At 40.4% G+C, this 26884-nt stretch overlaps 1 protein-coding gene across 1 annotated transcript in view; it reads right to left on the minus strand.

The window, feature by feature from the left end:
- The window catches only part of LOC126247573 (zinc finger protein 583-like), a 122874-nt gene that overhangs the window by 95759 nt on the left and 231 nt on the right, over positions 1-26884 (minus strand). Inside the window, exons 2-4 of the mRNA XM_049948492.1 lie at positions 9205-9294; positions 5645-5827; positions 5405-5557 (exon numbers count right to left, since the gene is read on the minus strand). Coding sequence (XP_049804449.1) covers positions 5405-5557; positions 5645-5827; positions 9205-9213 — 345 coding nt within the window. The 5' untranslated portion in view covers positions 9214-9294. The remainder of the gene's footprint in view (positions 1-5404; positions 5558-5644; positions 5828-9204; positions 9295-26884) is intronic.

The raw sequence follows: 26884 nt of genomic DNA on the forward strand, positions 1-26884 counted from the left end.
GAACCGTCGTCCTCCCGAATGCGAGTCCAGTGTGCTAACCACTGCGCCACCTCGCTCGGTCATTGACTATGGTGCATAGGCTTTAACACTTCTTCATGATTGAGTCTATCCACCTCTGTTTTGATGGTGTCTTAAGAGCCAAGGGCACTGGATGAGCTTTGAAAATATGTGCGTCCACCTTCTCTTTAAGACTGACACGAGCTACAAAATCTGTTGTCTTCCCTAGTCCAGGTGATATAATTTGGGTATATTTATCACAGAGAATCTTTACGGCAGTGCCAGACCCTTTTGATTACATGGCACACACTGTTTCACAAACCGTAAATCCAAAAGTGTAGAAAAAGTCTTTCCCAAAAACATTGCTACCTTTGGATTCAGTTACCACCATAAAATTTAGTGGATGAATGGCTTGGGTATGAGTAAGTAAAACTGAAAATTTCCCTAGCAAAGGTACAGTGATGTCTTTAGGGCCAAACATTTGTGTCATCTGCTTGCAACAGCTGCAACACAGATGCACCAGTGTCCAAAAGTAACCTCATAAGGAGTCTGTCACTGAATGTGTCCACGTACATTTTCTGACCTTTGTTACGAGAAGTCGGCAGTTCCATAGATTGCCAACTCACTTCCTCAAGTTTGAGCCTGTTTCTAGTGGAACTGCTAAAACATTCGTATTTTAAGTGCCCCTTTTTGCCACACCCATTGAAAGTTTGCCTGGCAATGAGAGCACACACTGTGAGCATGGCAAAGGAAACAATATTTACATTATGGCCACATGTGTGATTTTTCCAGAAGGAATCAAGCTGTAAAAAAATTTGGCAGAAACAGAACTGCAGCATCTAAATGAGGATGAGCACACAGCATTGGAATTCATGCTACCACTGAACAGGTGGGACACATCTTCAAGGTCACATGCAGAAGAATGCACTCCAACCTATTTCTGCGGAAGTTCCAGCTGCTTGAGTGGTCACACAAGCAGTGTTTCATGCAGCATTCAGTCATCATGAACTAAAGACTAGAAGGTTTCAGTGTTGATGTGCAACATGGATTATGTGGACAGTGTATTGTTAATTCTGGAGCAATGAAAAATATCCATGTATTTACAGCCTATAAAAACAAGAGTGTGAAGACATAGTCATGACTAGCAATTACCACAGGACTTGCTGCAATAGAGTGTGAGGAAATGCAACTGGAAGAAATAAACACAGAGTTATAGCTATGAAAACTATAAAAAAAAAAGGTTTGATTTTTTTGTTTCACATATATTTACAAGCAAGTTGTTCTTCCTATTCTTGTTAGGACAATCATCTAATGTTTATTCCTTACAGTAGTTTTGCCAAGGCACTGATCAATGATTAAAACTGAAATAGTGTGCAAACTGGTCTTTTACAAATTTTCTGACTGTGTTGCCTCTAGCTCTACATGCACTTATACATGTCACGAACATATCAGAGTGTCCTCAAAGTTGTAAGAGTCAACAACCTTGACCTAACTGTGAAATACATAACATGTTGTAACTGTAATGCCAAAAAATTCAACATTCACATTTATCGGCTAGTGCAAAATCCACAATTTACTTGCTAAAATGTCAAATGTGATTCAACAAAATGCCTAGCCTTCAATGATCTGTAAATAAATGTTAATTTTTTTTCTAGAAATGATCTTAGATGTTCTCAAACAGAGCACATGCAAAGCTGAAAGTCTCCTTGTGGAAGTTGTCAATCAAGAGACAGGCGAGATCTCGATGAAAATTGTGAACAGCACTGCAAGTTTCATCAGAGATGCAGGCAAAAATGAAGACATTCTGGAAGATTGTGTCAAAAATTTAATTATACATCTGGGAGGGAGCAGTCATAGTTTGAGCAGTGCTGAAGAAGACTATTCTAGATAAGATTTTGAAAGTGATGCGAATGGTGTTTTCCCATTAATGTAACTACAACACACTCGGGAATGTAAGAAGGGAGCACATCACTAACCTGTCATTACATTATCAGTACTCTCTTTAGATTATAAATGTTAATATGCTGATAAATTATTCTGCTGCTCATTGCAGAACTAATTAATAATGCTACAGGGTGTATACACAGACAAGGAAAAAAATTCCCGGATTTTTTCCCAGATAAAAATACAACTTTCTCCCGGGTGAAAACAGGCTTTTTCTGTGTTAAGTGACAGTATATTTGCCCTTATCAATCCTTTGAATGGTTAAGGTTTTATACACGGGCGTAGGATTTCCCGGCACTTTAGAAAATGAAACTCAGGGAAAAATACACGTTCTGGAAATATCTTTGATGTGCAGCAACATGTACGCTACATATTTTCATTTTATGAAAGTATACATTGGAACTCCACCAACTTTCTGAATCATTGAAATCGAGATTGCGATGCGCTTTTGTAAGCCAGTCATAGCTCGTGTCACTTGATCTTGCCAGCCGATGACAGCGGATATTCAGAGCATAGGACATGTGATGTAGTCAGCTAACAGCAACATCACTGTTAAGTAGCATGAACACAGAAACAGGGAAAGATAATAGTTTAAATTAATATACATAGTGTTGCTACAAAACAACCAAAGCTTTCACTGATAATATTGGCCTCTAAGGTTAATAAGCTGCAAGAGAAGCTAAGCTTTCGCATATAATGTTGATCTTTTTTGCGCTTGTTACACTGTACGACATATCACACAAATGTACCAGTAAAATTTTTAATAATGATATAAATGTCTGATCTTCAGGGTTCGAAATTCTTCTAAATGACTCATCATCAAAGAGTTGATTTTTAAATGAGAGTCTCTGTGATTTAATAAATTCATGGTACATTCTCGCACATAGTACAACTTATGTAAAAGATATTTACATTGAAAGTAACACTTTTCACAATATTTTCCCACGACCTCTTAGAAATAGGTTCTTTACAGCATTTGCCAGAGAGCGCAGATAAAAGGCGACATCATGCTTGAGCAGCTATCATTACATAGGCAGCCTGTATGTACGTATGTGTAAAACATTGAAAGTTCATACATTATGTCATAAAAGAAACAAGACATCAGAGGACACTCCAAGAGCATCGGAATTTTGTGAACCATACTAAAATGTGCACATTTAAAGTGCATACTTAATGCGCACATTCGTATGTCGAGATTCCGAATGAAGTATACCTCGACCTGATATTAAGCTTTCCAACGTCGTTTTCAGGATGTAAGTTTTCTTGGAGCACTAGTACTGTATTATATCATGTTTGGTTCTTTATTATAGCATAATGCCATACGTGCTAGAAGATGAAAACGTGCACTTGAAATGCAGCGAAAAGTTGAAACTAGCCAGTACTGTGGAATTGAAAAGGTTAATAAAAGTCAAATTTCTTTAGCAAACAGACAAAAATAACTTCATTTTTCCGCAAGGTAATTAATGCTTGACTTTCAGAAAGGTCGAAATAAAATAAAATCTGAAACTAATGACATATTTTATCCTTCCGTAATTATGTGAATGTATTTTAATTCACTTGATAGCTCCAGGCCACAGATATACATTTTGTTTTCATTTGACGTGAGAGTAAACAAAGGGGAAGCAGCAAAATCACTAACTGTAAACACAGGTCAAATGGAGACTACCCACTATAACTCAGACTGCTCTGCGCATCAGCCCCAGATCTACGACATTAGCGAACCGGGTCAATACCAAAAAAAAATTGAATTTTCAAAAATATGTTCATCTTGTAGCGCACATCTTTCTGAAAAGTCTGAAACATAAAACAAATGTGTTCGAGGAAACATAAGACATATTATTTGGTTTTAAGTGTGCTAAAGGGCAGTGCCACGCCTCTTCATAAAGCATTCTTCTGCTCACATCACTGTATTTCACTCTGTGGAATTGAAACATGCATATTTTGTAATGGATGCCTTAAAACTACATTCAGACAATGGAAATTTAAATGTCCTGTGGTGTCTCTTCTGATCCCAGTCGGCTGAAAGTTTATTTTTAGATGCGACAAGGATTCTCCTGACAGAGACATCACGTACACTGCAAGCATTCAATGCAAGCATTCAAGCATTCAAAAATCAACTTATGATTCATTCAGAAATCAACTTAAAATGTGTTCAAAAACCAACAGGGAAGCGTTTCAAAATCATATGAATGATCGATAGACAAACGTGCACTGGATGCTAAGTGCTTTGTGAAACAAGTTTTTTTCCTCAAGAATATGGATTTGGCGCCCCCTTTTCCCGGTAGCATCTAGCTGCTTGCTGTGACTGCTTGTACAGCCAACAGCCACATTTCTGTAGCCAGAAGCAGAAGCATGCGCATGAGACCGGTCATAACTGCTAAAACAAATCTAATGTAAACAGTTGTGACTTCACGCTCATTGGAGGCAATTTGTTGTTATGAAGGATTGCATAGTCTTCCTAAAGCCTTTGACACATTTTGCTGTTGGCAGACGTTTGCATGAGCACTGGTTGTCGTCATTGTATATAGCGCATTTCCTTTGCAATTTTAGTTATTATTTTTCTTTTTTTCCTCTCATTTATGTTTTATTGTTGAAGTTTTATTCTGCAGTAGTGGGATACAATAATATCTTTTGTTAGAGTATCAGTTCTTACTAGTCAAAATTACAAAAATTTAACTGAAAACTAAAACACTGTAAAATTCCCGGGTTTTTCCCGGTTTTCTCCTGGATGAAAAAATTCCCAGGTTTTTCCCGGATCTCCCGAGTTGTATACACCCTGTAATATTTAGCAATGAAATGTGAATATGCAACAATTTGCAGAAATAGTTTTCATTTCTATCATGAAGTCTGCAGTCGGCTGACTATTGCATGGTCTTCAGGTGCCGATTGCAAATAACTTTATGGTACTTCAGCATATCAGATACTAAAGAGCTCTTTTCAATTTTTTGAGTTTATTTATTACAAGCAGGAACTGTAAATAAATTTACATACATATACGACCTGCACTTTGTCAAGGTTTTTGTTTCTGTTGCTAGAGAATGCAAGCACAGGGTTCCATAAGCCACATCCGGCAACACTGCCATCTGCCCACCTGAACAGTCAATACTAATCACTTGTCTCACAGACTAAATTTATCGCAAATGTGTATGTTTCGTGTCACTACAGATACTGTTCTACAGGAAGTGCAACTTATCTCAGGCAAATAAGTTTCTTTGTACTGCTGACATAACTTACTGAAACCTCTTAAATTCATGGTCTAGGTTAGGTATATATAACTAGGTAACACAATTATTTTTTCAGATTAGTGACCGATAATTTTTCCAACAGAATGGTCACCATGTTGTGACTCAAGGCATAAACAGACATAAATAAATAAAAAATTAATAAATACTTGCTAAATGGGAAGAAACTGAATAATGCATAGCTGATGTCAAACTTGTTAAGACATGCTAATAATACAAACCTGCAAATTTTGTAAATCATGTTTCTGTGGTACATGTGCCACTTCTTTTCTTTGATTACAATTAACAGTCAATACTGATGAATCTTCACTACTGCACTGACTTAGTTCAACAGCATGACTGGTTGTCTCTGATAAATAACGAGTAAAAATGACCTAAGAGAAAAACAGAGGTGAAAGTTAATTTTCAATATACACGTAATTAATTTCTCTAACAGAACTTCCCAAGAAAAATTTTCTTACTTGTGCTTTTAAAATATTCATCCATGTGCCAGACAATTTTGGTTTCTCACTGGAGTCCCACTGTATGTAAACTCCAGCTGCTGCAGCCAACTCTGCAACCACATCTTTCTGTGTCTTACTACCAGAAAGTCTGACACTTGTGAGAAATGCAGATGATAACGATACATCAGCCCATTCAAACACCTGAAAATTAATGTTAAGGTAATTAATGATTTTGAAATAATGTGACATACGATTTTTCTGGGAAGCAGAATAAGCCACTTTAAACTACAACCTCCGACAATAAAGTTCGGTGAATAGTCCTGTAACATTAACGTAGATAAACTATGAACTACAGTTACCTTACAGTCCTTCAAAATAGTCACCCCCGTAACTATGCACCACTGAGCTCTGTGATATGAGTCCTGGAAACTTTGCACGAAGACTTCCTTTGGGATGGTGTTCAAAAGCCACATCACATTTTGCTGGATGTCAGGAATATAGTCAAATCTCTTTCCTTTCAAAGCGAGTTTGAGTCGAGGGATTAGGAAGACGTCTGGAGGATTCATATGCAATGAGTATGGTGGATGTTCAAGTTGCACCACCCCCTTTTTTGTCAGGAACTGTTTGACGATATTGGCTGTGTGTGGGCGAGCGTCGTTGTGAACAAAAAATCAGGAACCTTGTTGTGTGTACTGGGGTCATACACTGGACAGACGTTGCATGAAACTGTCAAAATTTCAATGTACTAAGCAGCATTCAACATCATTCCCTCAGGTAGAAATTTCTTGTGGATAATGCCTTGACTATCAAAAAAGGTGATGAGCATCGTTTTGATGCATGATTTTTTGGCTCTGACCTTTTTACAATGAGGTGGTGATGGGGAATGCCATCCATGCTTTGCGGTTTTGTTTCTGGGTTGTACCAGAAACACCAGGTTTCATCCTCAGTGACAATAAGATTCAAGAAATTTGGTGTCGCATCCACTGTTTGTACAAGATCCTGTGAAGCCTCTAAACGTGCCTGCTTCTGATCGTCAGTCAAATGACGTGGCATACAACAACATGTTTTCCCCTTCCCTAATTCCTCGGTACGGATTTGTCACACAGATTCACGGTTCATCTGCAGATCATCCGTTATCATGTGCACAGTTAATCAGCAGTCGTTCAATGATTAATGTGGTCACTTTCTCAATGTTTTCGTCACTGATGGCGGTCACCTGGTATGGGGGTTGTCAGAAACACTTTCCTGGCCTCCTCAAAAACGGGTAAACCACTCATATACACACTTCATAGACAGTGCTTGATCTCCATAAAAATATGCCAGCATTGCAAGCACTACTTTCGGTGTCTTGCCAAGCTTAAAACAAAACTTGAAATTGATCCTTTGCTCATCCATTATCCTGTTCTCAGTTTAGAACCAACGCACTAAACAAGCACTTTGTCCAACAGGTCTAACATGGAACACACACAATGCTCAACACAACTACAGTGGTTGACTTTAATTCCAGTCAGTGTGTACTAACACACTGTATTGGGCAAAAAGTGTTTGGTTTCAATGTTTCCTTTTCTTTTTTCTTAAATACACTGTGACATTTACACAACAACATGCAACAAATGTCAAATAGACATGAAGTCTACTTCATTTTAGGATATGCAAATGATTTCACCAGAACCACATAGAGTATTTTGAAAAATGCTGTGTACATTATGTATATAAGGAAATATTACACAATGGGTTTTTCATTCAGAAATCACATTTCAGTTTTAATTGTTTTTGAGAAGATCATGTTATATCTCGTGTAAGAAGGAGAAATGCCTACCAGAATGTGTCAAATATGACAGTGGCAGGATCTTGGCCTATCAAGACAGCAGTACATTGTTCTGCAACATTGTTACAAAGAGGTCATGATCCTATGACCATCAAGCTGCAATGGAATATATGGTTTCAGGGGGGCGTTACTCAGTGCCATACAGAATCTAATAGGCTCCACACAACTAGTGCCCGAGAGAACTGACATGCTATGCGATCAGCCTGGTAGTATCGTACAGCAACATAATGTACCTTGAGTCCAGAAATAGACTTTTTGCATCAAAACAACATCCACATGGACAGTACAATGATGTCTTAAACACCACAGTCTGTCACCACAGAGACCAATGTTGTGGCTTCTCTTGATGTGGCAGCAGAGTGGTACATGGACAGCAGTGCACACAATGACAACAATGGACACAACAATGGCACCATGTCGTCTTTTCAGTTGAGTTCTGGTTCTGCACACAGAATCATGTGGAAGCTTTGAGAAGAATGAACTCTGCCAATTTGTATTTATCATTGTCATTAGGGCCCTGTACATGGTGTGATGGTATATAGAACCATTGGGTATACAACAGGATCATCTTGTTCACATGACCAGTAGTTTGGTCAGTAGGAGGGAGGGTGAGGAAGGGGGAGAGGAAGAGGGGTTGGGGGTTGGGGTGGGGGTGGGGAGGGAGGGAGAGGAGGGAGGGGGAGGAAGGGGGAGGGGGAGAGGGAGGGGGGAGGAGGAGGAGGCATTGTGGTGCTGATAATGCAGACAATGTAAAGTAAAAAATAGGGTGGGTGATTGAGGTACAGCTTCGTATTTGGTTAATAGTGTGCTTCCGGGTGTTTTGCTGAGTAGTTGTTTCTATTTTATGCACAATATTCTGATCACCCACTTAGCTGTCTTCTTCAGATGCTGCAAGTTTTGCTGTTATCAAAGGGAGTGGTGGGCATTGGGAATCAAATTTGGCTATTAAGAGCGGCATGAGATCAAAAATAGTTCAAAGTTTGGTTGGAGTACTGACAGCGAGTACACGTAACAGCAGAAGTCACAACAGCTGAACAAGACGACAGGGTCGGCAGCCAAAATGGAAACAACAAGTCAGCAGAACCCTCGGAAGCACAAAATTAATTGACTATGCCGAGAAAACCTGAGATCACTACATATTTGCTTTATTGCTGCTGTGATGCTTATGCAGAGTTGCATGTTAGCACTGCAGCAGTATCTTCTTATTACAGAGTTCTGTGAGCACGTCCTGTTGACACTGGCCCCATGCAAGACAGTAACAGTTTCTTTAAATCAAATGCTTTTGTAGCATTTAAAAAAACACTCGGGTCTTGTGACTCATACTGCCATTTTAGAGAAGCAGAACTTCCTCAGAGGGAGCTTTTCCAAGAAGCACAAACTATACTGTAGAATTATTCCTAAAATCAATGAAAATGTTGTTGCATATTCCTCAAATTTGGATCAGCCACCAGCATTCACTGCTTTCTGAATGCCGTTCTACAATAACAAAATGTGACTTCTATAATAACATAAAACTTTTACTTTTTTATAACATTCCTTCTTCTATGGTCTTGGTACATGCTTCAGATGAAGGAACCAACTTTTTCCAGCATTTTAGATTAAATGTATTTCATCTAGCATGTATACAAGATCAATGAATGTATCATGAATGTAAATGATGAATGATGAATGTCAATTCACTCATGTAACTCCTGTATTAAAAATATTATTCTTATATCACACATGAAGAACAAAAGGAAACAGTACTCACATCTTTCATTTTCCACGTTCCAGGAAGCAAGGATGATGAGGCTTCCCATGTAAGGATATCTTTTCATTCTGCATCTGCAGGCTTCAAACACTGAGACATAATAAGATTGCTGAATTACAATCACAAGCTCAACAACAGCAGCATACAGTGCATATTCCATTAATAAATTCTTAAGTCTGGACTGTAACAAAATCATTATTTTCATTTTGTAATGCATTTTGGTGTGGGCTACATTCAGATCTCTGGTAAATAAAAAAAATTAATTAACACAGTTACTGCATATAAAACTGTGCCATTATTAGACATGTTCATTATCAGGTGTCACCCTTTGACTTTAAACTACCCGCTGTGCTCCTCCTCCAACAAGGCAGCACTTGTGATCTGAGAAGAGGGTACTGACTGTTCACTGAGAGATGGACAGCAATGTGCTAGTAATAAAGGAGTTGTATTTCTTGTCAGAGCACTAAGAACTTAGTATGGGCTGTGTAAGCAGCAACAATGCAGGGGACAACTAGGGTGTGCTGTGGGTCTGCACATGGGTGGGCATGCGGAGTGCGTGCAAGCTGTTCCTAGAACAGTCAGCAACCATCGCTTATGAATTTCTGCAGTGGGTATATTGTGAGACTGATACGAGCAATCATTGACACAGAGCAGCTATAACTTATTTTGACCTTTTTTATATCTTAGTTTGTGGAGTTGTTCCAATAACCTTTCTGGTGTCAGTTAAATTATCACCACCAAAGTGTTGATAACCTTAAAATTATAGAAACACTACTCATCCTATCAATTCCAAGATACTTCAAGTTTCATTTATTAGTTTGTATGAAGTCAGTTTTAAGTTGTTTGCATTGTTAAATTGTTAAAGTTTTGTCTGAGGGTTTTGTCTTGTAGATAAAGTGCTCTAACGGTTCACGAAATGCACTTGGTCACAACTGATCCTAACCTACAACTCCCCATCCTAACTAGTTTGCTTGTTAAATACCAGAAAATAAATTTGTAACACTATACGGCTGTTCATTTCGTAACAGTCTGGCAACAACTGCCAATTACTATGAGCAGTTCTTAAGGGCAATCAGGATGGTACGGTAGCTCTCTCACCTGAACGCTGAGAGTTTGATGGGCTGGTGAGGACAACAGAAGTCCATCGGAGATGATGATGACAGCAGCAAGGTAGTCTGATGATAGGAAAACTCTATATTATTCATCGAGCTAGATCAGTTTAAGGTGTCTACACTTCATCTGGTGGGCAGAGCCCTCTGTGTATCCACTGCATCTTCGTACCAGTGCAGTAGAGACAGCTTTTGCTGAAGGTCACACACGCTGCTGATCGGCAGTGCACTTACACAATTGCGGTGGCAACAACAGGCATCTGAAACTAGCACAACATTCTTGAAGGCTGGAGTGAATGTACTGCCAAAGACTAGATAAGGCTTCACTGGATTCCATGGACAGCCCAAAAGTGTCAAACCTCAGATCCTGAGGAGTGTGGCAGGTGGCTGACTGGAGGAGATTGCTTGACTCAACACAAAGGTCTGCCACTTTCCATCAAAGAACTCTTCATTGACCCCTTTGATGACTCTCTGTGAAGTTACAGTGTTCTTGCGCTGAGTTATTTTGCTGTTGGTGCACTGGAATGCACTGTCAACTGACACCATTCTACATCAGCGAGTCTTGCCACTAGCTGACATAAGATGTGGAATGGTTTGCAAGTGGTTATGTCATCAGCTGCGTGCTGTCAACATGGTAAAATTGGATCATTGTGTCCTGAAATTCCTTGGTGTCATGATAATCTGTCTGCACTGCAATTGACCTTCCTTCTTCAGAGAAATTCAGTCCAAAAATTTAGGGTGGTCACATTCCGGTGAAAGGTGGTTAGAACAGATACTCAGGTCCATTTAAGAAAGACAAGTCTCTCTATAGTTTTTATAGTTCTGGGCACTGGTTTGTTCTGAAAGCTATGTATATACGCTGTGAACAGATACTAAGACAGCTGATATACACTTTGAATCCAATGGTTACTCTTGCCACCTGTTTACACTGCTTCATGTGAAACTTTCTATGCTGTCCCAGAGAGTCTTTAGACAAAGCTAGTCCATAAAATACAGACAGTCCACAAAATTCACTCATCCATTCTGCAGTAGTGTTAAGCCAGCTCAAAGGGATATAGTTTTGGCATTCCTGGAAGTTTTTAGAATTATGTAATCTCTCGCCTTAACTGCTTTGATCTATCTAAAAGCATCGAAAATTACACAATTGTTCATTATACTCCCCACATTATACATCATCCTCTTAACTGATTATTTAAAATCAGCTACTTAAACTACAAGATCATGAATTTAGCCAGAAGGACTTAAAATAAACCATTTACAAGAAGAATCTGTGCTCTATCAAATTTTAAATTTCACCTTTCTTTGCAGGGAGAACTGCTCACCTTGTCAGGCTTCTTAAGCTCTACAATATTCCGATGTATTTGATCATCAGCTACAGGTGCTCTACCAGCTTCAACTTGTGCCATCTTACATCAACTTCTTAACCACAGATATTCTTTCAGCTCCAACCTGTGCGACCTTATTTCAACTCATATTAGCACTTTCTCCTCATCACATTTTTTCCCTTCAAGTCTCGCAAAGTTCTCCTATTATAATCACCTGCACTGGTTCCAACAGTTATGTCAGGCAGACTCTCTGCTACCATGCCAGCTTAATTCAAAGAACTGGGTGTATAGCAATGATATCATGGCCAATGACCCATCTCACATCCATATGGTTTCTCAGCCTTATACTACGAGGGCAGTTCAATAAGTAATGCAACACATTTTTTTTTCTGAAACAGGGGTTGTTTTATTCAGCATTGAAATACACCAGGTTATTCCCCAATCTTTTAGCTACACAACACTATTTTTCAACGTAATCTCCATTCAATGCTACGGCCTTACGCCACCTTGAAATGAGGGCCTGTATGCCTGCATGGTACCATTCCACTGGTCGATGTCGGAGCCAACGTCGTACTGCATCAATAACTTCTTCATCATCTGCGTAGTGCCTCCCACGGATTGCGTCCTTCATTGGGCCAAACATATGGAAATCCGACGGTGCGAGATCGGGACTGTAGGGTGCATGAGGAAGAACAGTCCACTGAAGTTTTGTGAGCTCCTCTCGGGTGCGAAGACTTGTGTGAGGTCTTGCGTTGTCACGAAGAAGGAGAAGTTCGTTCTGATTTTTGTGCCTACGAACACGCTGAAGTCGTTTCTTCAATTTCTGAAGAGTAGCACAATACACTTCAGAGTTGATCGTTTGACCATGGGGAAGGACATCGAACAGAATAACCCCTTCAGCGTCCCAGAAGACTGTAACCATGACTTTACCGGCTGAGGGTATGGCTTTAAACTTTTTCTTGGTAGGGGAGTGGGTGTGGCGCCACTCCATTGATTGACATTTTGTTTCAGGTTCGAAGTGATGAACCCATGTTTCATCGCCTGTAACAATCTTTGACAAGAAATTGTCACCCTCAGCCACATGACGAGCAAGCAATTCCGCACAGATGGTTCTCCTTTGCTCTTTATGGTGTTCGGTTAGACAACGAGGGACCCAGCAGGAACAAACCTTTGAATATCCCAACTGGTGAACAATTGTGACAGCACTACCAACAGAGATGTCAAGTTGAGCACTGAGTTGTTTGATGGTGATCCGTTGATCATCTCGAACGAGTGTGTTCGCACGCTCCGCCATCGCAGGAGTCACAGCTGTGCACGGCCAGCCCGCACGCGGGAGATCAGACAGTCTTGCTTGACCTTGCGGCAATGATGACACACGCTTTGCCCAATGACTCACCGTGCTTTTGTCCACTGCCAGATCACCGTAGACATTCTGCAAGCGCCTATGAATATCTGAGATGCCCTGGTTTTCCGCCAAAAGAAACTCGATCACTGCCCGTTGTTTGCAACGCACATCCATTACAGACGCTCCGTACAGCGCTGCCACCTGTCGGAAGTCAATAAAACTATACGAGACAAAGCGGGAATGTTTGAAAATATTCCACAAGAAATTTCCGGTTTTTTCAACCAAAATTGGCCGAGAAAAAAAATGTGTTGCATTACTTATTGAACTGCCCTCGTACACAGCTTTGAGTCTGATGTTGCATCACAAAAAGACAAGAAGTTTAACCATGAGATGCTGGTGCAATGGTGTAATATCTGTTGAGGCTTTAGTCTACGCTACATCACAGATTTTACTTACCTAATTAGACAAAAGGATCACAGAAGCAGAAGTAGTAAAGTGCGGAAACACAAAGGAAGTTGAAAAACTCCAGACTCGCACTCTCTGTAGACATCAACTCACATATCTGACAGAGTATCCCTGGAGGACTCTTAAATTTATAACTATTTAAACTTGTCAACACTTCCCTAGTATCCAAGGTTAGCCACGCCATAGCCAAGTACTTTCTCTATATGCCTGGCATAATACCCTCTTTGTTAGAATGTTTTGGGTACTATGTTGTGTGATTCAGTACACGAAGTCACATGATCTAGTATGTTAGATTGAGAGCACAGAACAGGTTTCGTAGGATCGTCCCTCGCACATTTCCTGGCACTACAACAGTGTCTATGATATATAAATATGAGAAAAGAGGATGGACACAAAACCAAGAACAAGAGAAAAAAGGAACCCACAAGCAGTTACACTCACTCCTTGGCTAACTCTTTGCCTGAACTTCAATGCTGGCACGACGTTGGGACTGAGTATTTGTAGCATTCTCATGATGAGTTGTTTTGCTATCTGGCAGTAATGGCATGCACCGCTGATTGAAGCAATGCTGCATTGATGAGTCATTAGGGGAGCCTTACCACATGCTGACGTAATGTGTGGGGTGGTTTGCAGGTGGTTGTGTCATCAGATGCGTGCATTTGGTACAATAAGTAGGTCACGTGTCCTGAAATACCTTGGTGTCATGGTATTCCATTTGCACTACAACAACTGACAATGTTTTTATAGCGCAGATCTGAAGATAACAACAATGAAACTTGTTATTAGAAGGAAGGAAAAATCCTTTCGTAAACCAAGATACAATGGAATCAAAGACATTAGTTTTCCAGTGGGCGTTTATTTACATTTGTGCTGTATCGGGATTTGAACCCAGGTCTCCTGCTTACTAGGCAGATGCGCTGACTACTATGTCATCCAGACACAGTGGTCACCACAATTGCATGGACTACCCTAGCACACCTCCCGTCAGACCCAAATTCTCAACCTATACCGCATGCAACTTGATGTGGTGCCTCTGCTCATTAACCCCCTTAGTCGTGGAATCTAGCCAATTCCCATACAAGTTTGAACTTGGTGTGCATCTGCACCAAAGGGATCACTGGCAATTATCACCTTAATTACACATATGTAGTGTCTGTTCTTTCGGACATGTCTGAAAGAACAGACAATGTTTTGATCCTGCCACCACTTAGAATCAAGACACAAAGAAATGAGGATATTAGCTGCCAGTGGGCACTGCATTATATCAATGGGGCGAGTTGAAAATCTGTGCCCGGCCGGAATTCGAACTTGGGTCTCCTGCTTCACATACAGATGCACTGACCACTAAGCCATCCAGACACATTAGCCACCACAGTTGCACTGATTACCCTAGTACACCTACTCTCAGACCCAAATTCTCAACTTACGCCACAAAATACTTGATGTAATGCCCCTGTCCATTAGCCTCATCACTCGTGGCAACTCAACAATTCCTGTAAGAGTTTGAGCTCAGTATGCATGTGCATTGAAGGAATCACTGGCTGCCATCGTCTTAATCATATACATGTGGTTACTGTTCTTTTGGATATGTAAATGTTGAGCCTGCTTGCAGCCATAAAACATAGGATAGTATGTAAACCACTTTCCTAAGAATTTAACACCACTCATATAGTGCACATGCCAAAATGTGGAAACTTTAAAATGTATAACACAAATACATGAGAAATTCATGTAAATGTAAACGTAGGCTTCCGTGGCCATTGTCATAGTCAATAAAATTCTTCTGGGTTTGAGTCCGCATTGTCATCTGTAAAATTCCGACGTTTCGGCGACTGTTGCAAGGTGCCTTCCTCAGGGTGTATTGCTAACTGCTGAATGAGCACTAATTTGGATACTTATATACTATGGAGGAGTGCTATCATTGGATGTGAGGGTGAGGAGGAAGGGTATTAGGAGTTCATTTCACTGGTCTTTGCATTGCGTGTTGTCATTGGCACAAATGGGCGTTTTCCATTGGAGTTTCCTTTACTGCTTGCCATTGGTGGAAGTTGGCGAACAGGAGGCTGAGCAGCGGCTACAGTGTAGCGTCATTTACTAACTGCCTAGTATCGACTAGGTCGTGTCAGCGCTCTGTGTACCCTCCACCGCTCTGCCCTACCATGCACCTGTTGCTCTGCAAGAGCTGTCCTTCCGCAAAGCTGTCACAGCTGGCAGCTAATACGCTAGAAGTTGGTACCCATCTTCTCTATTCGTATTGTCGCATTGCTTGGCTATTTCTATAGCCTCTCTAATCTTCCTCCTCAAACTAAATGGCTGTTTTGATGCCTCTAGAAATTCGATCTTCATCCTGCACTGTTCCTGATGTTCTGCCACCGCTGATTTGTTGTATTGTTTGAGGCGGATCTATCTCTCGTGCTCAGTTAACCTTGTGCTTATTGGACGCCAAGTCTCACCCACATACACCAGTCCACATTCGCACCCGATTTCATAAACTCCGGCAGCATGAAACTTGTCAACTGCATCTTTTGTAGAGCACAGAATGTCTTTTATTTTGTTGTTGCTACGAAAAATCGGCTTAATGCCTGCCCAACGGAGAATTTTGTCCAGACGTTCAGTAACCCCTTGTACATATGGTAGCACGATGGTGTTCTGTGCTTCGTTCTGCATTTCCCTGTTGCTGTCCTCCTTCAGCGCCATGGTTTTGTGTATCATTCTCATGTCGTAGCCATTAGCTCCAAAAACGGACCTGACATTCTGTAGTTCAGCTTGCAGGTTGTGTTCATCACTGATCCTGTAGGCTCTCTTAGTTAAGGTTTGCAGGGCTGAATTCTTTTGTGTAGGATGGTGGTGGGAGGATGCATGCAGGTACCTGTCCGTGTTGGTGGGCTTCCTATAAACTCTGTGTCAAAGCTTCCCCTCTGGCTTATGGTAAACTTCCACGTCGAGAAAAGGCAATACCCCGTTCTTTTCTGTTTGCACGGTAAAGTGAATTTTGCTGTGCTGCTGGTTGAGATGTTCGTGAAAGTTTTGAAGCTCTTCTTCTCCATGTGGCCAGATAACAAAGGTGTCATCAACAAACCATAGCCAGTGTTCTAGGTGTAATGGTGCAGACTGGAGGGCTGTTTCTTCGAACACTTCCATAAAAATATCTGCTGCGGCCGGCGAAAGAGGGGAACCCATAGCTACACCATTTGTCTGCTCATAAAAATCCCCTTTCCACCTGATATAGGTGGTCGACAAACAGTGGCGCACTAGCTCGCAGATATCAAGTGCCATGCGTTCCTCTAAGATGTTCATGGTGTCCATCATGGGTACACTTGTGAACAAAGACTTCACATCAAAACTGACCATCAGATCCGTATCTGATACACACTTTTCTTTCAAAAGTGCTATAATATGGGTGGAGTCCTTGATGTATGAATCTATATGGCTCACTAAACGTCTAAGCTTCGGAGCCAATTCTATCGCTAATTTGTAGGTCGGTAAGAGGCTACAGGATCAGTGATGAACACAATCTGCAAGCTGAACTACAGAACCTCACGTCCATTTTTGGAGCTAATGGCTACGACATGAGGATGATACACAAAACCATAGCACAGAAGGAGGAGGGCAACAGGGAAATGCAGAACAAAGCACACAACACCGTCATGCTACCATATGTACAAGGGGTTACTGAACATCTGGGCAAAATTCTCTGTCGGGCAGGCACTAAGCCAATTTTTCGTAGCAACAACAAAATAAAAGACATTCTGCGATCAACGAAAGATACAATTGACAAGTTTCATGCCGCTGGAGTTTATAAAATCGGGTGCGAATGTGGACTGGTGTATGTAGGTGAGACTCGGCATCCAATAAGCACAAGGTTAACTGAACATGAGAGATACATCTGCCTCAAACAATACAACAAATCAGCGGTGGTAGAACATCAGGAACAGTGCAGGATGAAGATCGAATTTTGAGAGGCCCGTGTACTGACGAAACAGCTGTTTAGTTTGAGGAGGAAGATTAGAGAGGCTATAGAAATAGCCATGTGACCCGACAATATGAATAGAGAAGACGGGTACTGACTTCCAACACCTTGGCTGTCAGCTGTAACAGCTTTGTGGAAGGACAGCACTTGCAGAGGAACAGGCGTGCGGTAGGCCACAGCAGTGGAGAGTACACAGAGCGCTGACACGGCCTAGTCGATACTAGGCTGTTAGTAAATAACGCTACGCTGTAGTCGCCGCTCAGTCTCCTATTCGCCGATTTCCACCAACAGCAAGCAATAAAGGAACTCCAGTGGAAAACGCCCATTTATGCCAATGACAACACGCAATGCAAAGACCAATAAAATGAACTCCTAATACCCTTCCTCCTCACCCTCACATCCAATGACAGCACTCCTCCATAGTATATAAGTATCCAAATTAGTGCTCATTCAGCAGTTAGCAATACACCCTGAGGAAGGCACCTTGCAACAGTCACTGAAACGTCGGAATTTTACAGATGACAATGCGGCCTCAAACCCAGAAGAATTTAATTACAATGAAATGAACACCCTTAGCTGCTTACAAGCATTGACATACGTCAACGGGGACAGATGAAAATGTGAGCCCCGACCGGGACTCGAACCCGGGATCTCCTGCTTACATGGCAGACGTTCTATCCATCTGAGCCACCGAGGACACAGAGGATAGCGTGACTGCAGGGATTTATCTCTGGCACACCTCCCGCGAAACCCACATTCTCAGCGTATTGTCCCGCACTACATTCGTAGTGCCCCCGCCCATTATACTCATTACTCGTGGTGCGTTGCTGATTCCCGTAAGAGTTCGGGCACTGTTTGTGCATTTGCACAGAAGAAGAAGATGGTCAAGTGGCCGGTGAGCCTTATATACCATGCAGCTCTTTAGAATGAAATTACAATGAAATGAACAGATGAAAATGTGTGCCCTGACCGGAATTTTATTGACATGAGGAATTCGTCACATGAAATATACACAATTGCACAGAACTATAATTTCTTTAAAAAAAAAAAGTCAAGCAGGAAATCTGTAAGAGCCATATGAAGATGGATTTGTAATAAATCCAAAACCAGTCTTAGTTTCATTTAAATAATTTTTTTTTTTTTTTAAATCCATAGCTATTGCTGGTTGCTGCTTCAAATTATAAATCTTTGCACTACAGCCGCTTTTCCCATGTCTACTTTTGACAAGGTGCTGAAAAGTTTTCTTGCTTCAGTGGTTGACAGGCATTGTCTGATGATGTAGTGAAAACTGCACAATATTTCAACAAGACAGCTACTCATGGTCTTCAGGTGCAGTGGCTCACGAATATATGTGCTGGCTTGCCAGAAAAGTGCAGGTGCCAAAAGGTGGGGACATAACACCATTGTAAACGAATCACAGAGGACGTCGACATCCAGTGCCCCTTCGCCGAGAAATGGGCCATGGTCTCTGCGTGCGTGACATGGGGAAAGCGCGGCTGCATGTCATGGTCCAGCGTACATGTTGGCTTGGTGTTGGCGTCCAGCTCAAGTGCCCTGACTTCGATCCCATGCCTGTGTTGACTCGTTGGATTCATTCCTCTGTGGCTGACGATGCCTCAATACTGCCAATCCTGGTTTCCATACATTGCTAAGTTGAAATCCTGTATCCATGTTAATCAGTTCGGTAGTTATACATAAGAGGCTCGTTCAATAAGTAAGGTGCCACTTTTTTTTTCTGCCACATTTTTTTTCACCTCAGAACATATTTATTGTTAAGAGTCAAAATTTGGTGACAATATACATCAACACGTCTTATTCATGTCCTATTTTTCTAAGTAGTCTCCATCATGTTATATGGCTGTAAGCCAACATTGTGGAAGAGCATATATTCCCTGCTGGTAAAAACTCTTGTCCTGCTGGCGTAGCCATGTTTTCACTGCATGACTGACACTCTTGTCATCTTCAAAGTGTGTTCCCCATAGAGAATTTCTAAGCGGCCCAAAGAAATGGAAGTCCAAGGGTGCCAGGTCTGGATGTAGGGTGGATAATTGCAGACGCACTTCCAATGCTGACCGACAACTGTGGAGCCAATTGTCCAGTTGTGATGCACCAGTCAGCATGAATAATGGCATCTGCATGATTCAGTTTGTCTGAGGCAGTAGCTGTGACAGGACATCCCAAGTGTAACTGATCATGGAGCTCTGTTTTTGCATTTCCTGAGGCTGTAGCTTTCTTTACCCATCACCCAACTGTCCTCCTATCAAATGCAGCATCACCATACACAAATGTTTATGGATGTTCACCAAGGGTTTTTTTTCTGCACACAAGAACTCAATAATAGCACACTGCTTGTAATGTGACTCGTATGTAGACGCCATTTTGACGCTTTACTATGGCTTTGCCATCTGCCAGAACCATTTGAAACTTCACCAGCGCACAGAACAAACATCAAACGTGAAGCACCAACAAGGACATTTGTCTATGTATATTAATGGCTTTTTTAAAAAAAATATGGGCAATTACTTATTGAGCAACCCTCGTATTTCAACTGCTTTGCTACTGACGGAGTCCCAATGTGTGGAGAAGGATGAAAAGATCTTTGTCTCTTCATAACTGATGCTAAATATAACCTGTGTCAAGACAGTGTTAAACAACAGCACACTTTCTAGCTGACCTAACCTAGTGTGACATCTCTGTTCATCACATCTATCTTTAATTGTCTCGTAAATGGATGATTTTCTATAATGGCATGAGATTTTCTGTATATTCCTGGTCACCTTGGATCTAGGATGTTTTTAACAGAACCCAGAATCATTTGCACTCATGCTGGAGGGGAGAAGAGAGACTTTATTTGATGTTTCTTGAACAGCCTTCCAATCTTAAAGGACACACTATCAACATAAGGTAGAAAAAACATCCTCATGGAGTTCCCCATTTTCTTCTGGCTTTTATTGAGGTTTAGTGCGTGCTTGTTGAAATGCTAAGCAGATTTGAAATGCATTTCAACCATCATGTACTAAATCTCAAGAAAACCCAGATAAATCCCAAGAAAACTCCGAAAAAATGAACTCCACTAGGATGTTTTTTCTACCTTATGCTGTAGTGTGTCCTTTAAGATTGGCAGGCCATTCAAGAAACATCAAATAAAGTGTATCGCCCCCCTTCCAGTGTGACTGCAAACGATTCTGGGTTCTGTTAAAGACAACTTAGATCTAAGGGGAACCGGAATAGACAAAATACTGTGCCAGTGTGGGAAATCACACAGTGACCAGAAGTGTTGCACTGTTACAGATAGATGTGATGAACGTGGACATCACATCAGGTTAGGTTCACCAGAAAAGTGTGCTATATTGCTGAACACTATCTTGACATGGGACAGCATGAATTATGGGCCATGAACAATAATTTCATATGCCTCCATGTACTAGGACTCCATCATTAAAGAAGCAGTTGAAATATGTTTAAATACCAACCTGATTAACAGGGGCGTGGGATTTCAATTTAGTAAGGCATCAAAACCAGCACTGGCAGTACTAAGGCATTGTTGGCCCCATAGGAACAAATCCTATGAGTCAATACAGATGAGGAATCGAAGTCAGGACACTTGAACTAAGCACCAACAGTCTGCCCATGAATCACACATGCAAAGACCATGGCCCATTTCCCCGGCAGGGGACTCTGGATGTCGATGTCGTCTATGATTTCTCTACAATGACATTATAGCTCCACCACTTGGCAGTTACACTTTTCTAGCAAGCCAATGCAGCAGCATGTCAATACGCATGTGAAATTGTGAGCAGCTGTTTTGTTGAAATATTGTGCAGTTTTCACATCATCCAATGCCGCACCCTTGAGCCACTGAAGCATTTATTACATGGAGAAAGCCTTACACAGCACAAAACTTTTATTGTTGGGACTCATGCATAAGATTTTGTTTAGTTCATCAATATGGTTACAGACCTCCTACAAGGCTTTATCTCAAAAGTGAGAAATGTAGCATTAATATAATGTCTACAAAAACCTGGTGTTATTAATCTGTTGTCCTTATTTTAGTGTTTCTTGCTCATGAAGGCAATAAAATGTGTGATGTTAGATGTTGGTATCATTGTTGAAACCTGTAGAGCAATGGAGATGTAGATTTGTGGACATACTTCCTGGATGTGGCACAACTTGGAAATTTTTTTATGGTGGCAATGAATTACTTACACAGCGCACATGTCCCCTACTTTGGGAAACCAAAGTGGAATTTGTAGAGTCATATGAACGATGATAGTCCCACTGATGAGATGGCTGGTCGCAGCTATATCTGCAACTTCAATGCGCCAGATGTATGGTGGGCCTGTGGTAAGACCATATCTATGCTGTGCGTGGTGCATCTCTTGTACATCAGCTGCCTGCATGTAGTTGATGGTGTTATCCTTCTCTTCTGGTTGGAGCAAAAGCTGTCTCCTGATGCCTCCACTGTAAGAGTGGAAACTGTACCCTTTGTAGTGGCTATGACATGGGAATAGTGCAGGAACAACAGCTCAGAAGAGTCCAGCCCATCTATGTTGGAAGCTTCAGCATTTCATTGTCTATGGATGGAGACCAATATGGCGAGAACACAGCACCAGCTGTAGGTAGAAACCTAGATGTTGTTGCCCATGTATGCATTTCCCAGATCAAAGATATCCACAATGGTCGAAGTAGTTTGATGAGATGGGCTATTTCATGTGGTGGTGTTAACTATTTAGAAACCTTTGGGCATCATGGCATCACACGTGAAGAGCAGCATCCTCACTTGGCATCTATCACAGTGTGATACTGGTTGCTGGAGTGTCAATGGTGGTGGTAGCTGCCTATTGCAGTTATGGGTCTATTAGGGCAAAAGGCGGTTCAGGGCATTTTGAGATTCATGCATCCCTACACAATGGTGAACATCTACACATTCCAATGTCTGTAACTGGTGTCAAGAATTGCTGGCAACCAAACGTTTATACCCAACTGGGTTTTGTGTGTTTGTGGAGATGGGCAAAGCAGAAGTACAATTATGGGTTGATGGCCATGACAAAATTCTGTTGTGCTCTCTTTGATAGGTATGATCCTCTATGTAATCAGAAAGTTTTAACATGAGTACAGCAGAGGATGTCAAATCAAAATACTTTTCAGCTGTCTAATTTCAAAAACTGTTATTTTATTTGCCTATCAGCTTCGGTGATTTACTACACCATCTTCAGGCCTCCTGACTGGCATGTAGGAAGACTCAAACCTTGGTTCTGATCAAAATATGGGCCAGCATTCAAATGCTGGTATCTGTAGATTTCTGCTTGATACAGCAATCACTTCCATCATCAACTGATGGTGGCCAAAAGAGATTCCATGATAACTGTTTCTTACTTGGTGTAGGCATATAGGAAAACTTGATTAATAGTACTGTGAGAATATTTTCTAGAAAGAAGTCAATTTATTATCTACTATGTGACCTTGATAATTTTCTTCCTGTAAATTTGCTCTGAACAATATAACTGAGCCTACTTTTATGTTTTTATATATTTTCCTTCTTAATTAATATTCATTGCTGCCACTGACTATCACAAATAATCAACAGCTGTTATACTGTACCCTTCTATTCTGACTGGGAATGTTACTGTGGGGAACAAACCAAAGCTGGACGTCAATAACTTTCTAAGTGCCCTCGATTATAAAGAATGCAATTATGTCCCATTTATTCCTACAAAGTTTCATTAACACCTCCCTATAATTACTTAAGGAAGTTTAAAACATTTACAGTTGCTGGCCTCTAGAAGGTGTGACAGTTAAATAATGAGGCAGTGTAATCATGCAGGATGAAGCTGGTATTGGAATGTTGTTGACATTGACACTTTCAGTGCTACAAACTAGTGTTTCACCTTTCTATAAGCTTCAGTTTGGTTTTGAGGCTTGGTTGTACATGACATTGTTGTGTAGCAGTAGTGATATCAGTATTCCTTGTGAAATTAAAAATCGGCATTGAAATGTTTTCAAGTGTTGAGGAAGGTGTTTGGTGATAACACTTTTCACTTGCATGAGTGTTTCATTGGTACAAATGATTTTCTGAAGATCGGGGAAAGGTTGACGATGATGAATATCCTGGCTGACCTGTGACTGCAAGAAGTGGAATAAATGTTCATAAAATTAAAAAAAAAAAAAAAAAAAAAAATGTGTTGGGAAGGCCAGTCAATGTCGGAGTATTTAAATGATTGCCAATATGGTTAACACTAACAAAGAGATAGTAGAATAAATTTTGCATGACACAATAGACCCGAGAAAAGCTTGTCCAAAAACTGTCCTCAAAACCTCACTCAGAAACAAAAAGACAATAAGAAGAACACATGCTCTGATATGCAACAACTCACAGAACAATCAGACTCACTCACAAATGTTATCGTATGTGAAGGAAAAATGGATTTTCCAGTTTGAGCTGTAAATAAAGCAGCCATCAATGCACCGGGAGAAAACAGGACCATCAAGAATGAAAAATGTGTGAATGAGGCAGTCAAAACTGATAGAATGCTGGTCTTTTTTATGTATATCAACTAGAGTCTAGATCAGGGCTAGCAGTAGTCAGTGGTGTTCCTCTATTGCTCATGGGTTGGCAATGCACCAGTTTCATGTAGACAATAGAATGATACTTTTTTATAACCAATGAGAGTAGAGAGATGAATCAATGATTGTCTAGCACTGAAATAGTGGTTGAACACTTTTCTATTACATAATATAGATATTCTGAATCTTCCATGCAGTTTTAGCTTTTATAACAAAAAGTTTATTAAATATGGCAAAGTGCATCAAATATGGCATGAATGTAGACATCGGGCTATGCCACAGATCAGTCTGTTACAACAACCTTTTATTGCCCTTGCATATTCATCAGCTTCAGCAACCCAAAACAGATCATCATCTTCCAAACTAAACTAGGCCTTGGGCTACACTACTGATCAGCTTGACACCACAGCCAATAAGGTTCCCTTTTTCTTTTCTTTTTTGGCGGGGGGTGGGGGGTGGGTGGGTGGGGGGGGGAGGGGGGAAGAGGCAGGGGGGTTTGTTCATGACCACAATCTAGCCTGAATTTCTATGACTCCAAATGATATAATGTTACGCACAGCACAATTATAGAGTCTTTAATTTTCTGTAATGGGGTCATTCCATGTCAATTCAACCAATTTCAGAAAATGTTCCAGCTGATAGTCTCAGATTTGGCTGAAATTTAGCACACCAATGCTACCAAGTGTGGAAAACTCATGTACAAAATTTTAAGTTCCCCGGCCAATTAGTTCCAGAATTATGGCTTGTTGTTGGAATTGTGTGAACAATATATTTCGTGTGTGACGGCGCAAAGTGCACTGTGTTAAATAGACCTCTTTGACATTGTCTAACACTCTTTGTGTGCGCTAATTATTCTGTTGTGTTCGTTGTAAATTTTGTTTGTTCTTGAATGTGCAAATATAGTTATTAGTAAAATGTCCTTTTTTCTCCTTAATACTTATGCAGCTGCGCAAATTCCAATAGGTTATGGGCCCAGTGTGCATTTGGAATAAGTATATCAATAAAATAGTAGGGAGAAAGTATTGGAAAAGTTCCAATTTACGTGAAGTGCGAGTTATCCTTACAAGACGATCGCAATTTTTTTTCCGCATTATTTTTCGGTGTTCTTTACAGCAATAAAAAGCAAGTTACCGTTAAGAATGAGTGCGGCACAAATTCCAATGCTTGTGAAAGAAGGTGGCGTGACCCGGAAATTGCAACCCACATCTGGCAATCTATATTCAGACCCAACTTCAGGTCTGCATCATCACTATTACTTGCTAAATCATGTTAAAAAGAAACATAACCAAATACATCTCTGTCAACTTCCATTGTACACAAATGTTTTGCAATAACATGCTGAAATTTTGAGATATATATCATTATGGTCTACTTATGCAGTGTGTGAAATTGGCTTGGATACTACTTGTCCCTTTTGTGCTAACACACTTCTACAATCCATGTTTTTCAGGTATTTTTCAAATTTTTGTATTTTCATGTGCATGTAACTCAGTTTTTGTGACTGATACGGGCATGATGAGTTGTGTGTGTTTAGGCCACATTAAGCTTACCACAAAAAAATTTATACCCTTTTTAAGTGAATTATACTTAGCATAGAGGGCACCTACAATATGTAACTTTTAATGTATTACATTTTTTAATTACATTTTGGAATTTTTTATTTTCCCTCAGAAATATGTTGTTGGTGTTTTGATTCATGGAGTGTGTTCTCTAAATGGATGTTACTGGGTTGTAAAAATTTCAATGGACTGTGTGGAATAGTTCCAAAGTTATTAAGATCTGAAATTGGGTCTGAAGATAGATTGCAGAAGCGGGTTGCAATTTCCGGGTCACCCCACCTTCTTTCACAAGTCATAATTCTGGAACTAATTGGCAGGGGAAACTAATACTTTGTACATGAGTGTTCCACACATGGTAGAATTAGTGTACTGAATTTCAGTCAAATCTGAGACTATGAGCTGGAGCCCCTGGTTGAACTGACATGGAATGACCCAATACTGCTTCCTCAACAATTTAAAAGATTTAATATGCTGCAAGTAAACCTACTCACATGAGTTATTAAGATGCATTACTCTGTGCTCCATATGAAGTACAAAAAATCATTCTAATAATCAAATGTAATTTAGAACTGGCTGGATGGTATCTATGATGAATGCACACAAAAAGAAGAAGAACAACAAGAAGAAGAAATCAGAGGAGCAAAAACAAAAGTGTACTAAAATCATCAATGGTTACAAAGATTTTCACAAAGTATTGTGTAACCACTTTTTGTTTTGTTATGGAAGCCACATCATGTTCTAGGGCTTTTTACACAAAAGTATTATCAATATCTATAATAAATTTTGGCACAAGACTGATATGCTAATGGACTTTCCACCGCCATTTTCTTGACAATGACAACATAAATGATGCAAAGCATATGTGGAAACTCTCAAAGAACGGAAACATGAAAACTATACACACGTATCATAACCCTTTCATGTCTTCTTATTATGATCCTTTCTGCTCTACTGAACTCGTAATTTATTAGCATGTGGGACTTCTTGGGCTGTAAAACTTGTCCACTGACTATCACAGCTGGCATGACACAGTGAAGGAATATCAGGCTGACCTACACCTGAGCATCAGAACTGCACTAACCCAACTGAACAGAATAGATAACAACAGGTTGTAGTAAATGTACACAGTTCTATGAGCTTGCATGTAGTAAACGTATACAATTATAACTGCTAGCATTTGGAGTTCATAGTTGTCTAGCTCCAGTCGCAATATTTTCTCCTTTTTAGATTTCTTGGTTTAGTTTGCAGCCATAACCACGACAATTACCTACTATTTTTCTGCGATCAAGTACGTCTTTTCATTCTTTCGCTGTTTTCTAAACTAGGAAATGAACAAATGTCCC

This window comes from Schistocerca nitens, chromosome 1, assembly GCF_023898315.1.
Source record: "Schistocerca nitens isolate TAMUIC-IGC-003100 chromosome 1, iqSchNite1.1, whole genome shotgun sequence".
Classification (NCBI taxonomy): domain Eukaryota; kingdom Metazoa; phylum Arthropoda; class Insecta; order Orthoptera; family Acrididae; genus Schistocerca; species Schistocerca nitens.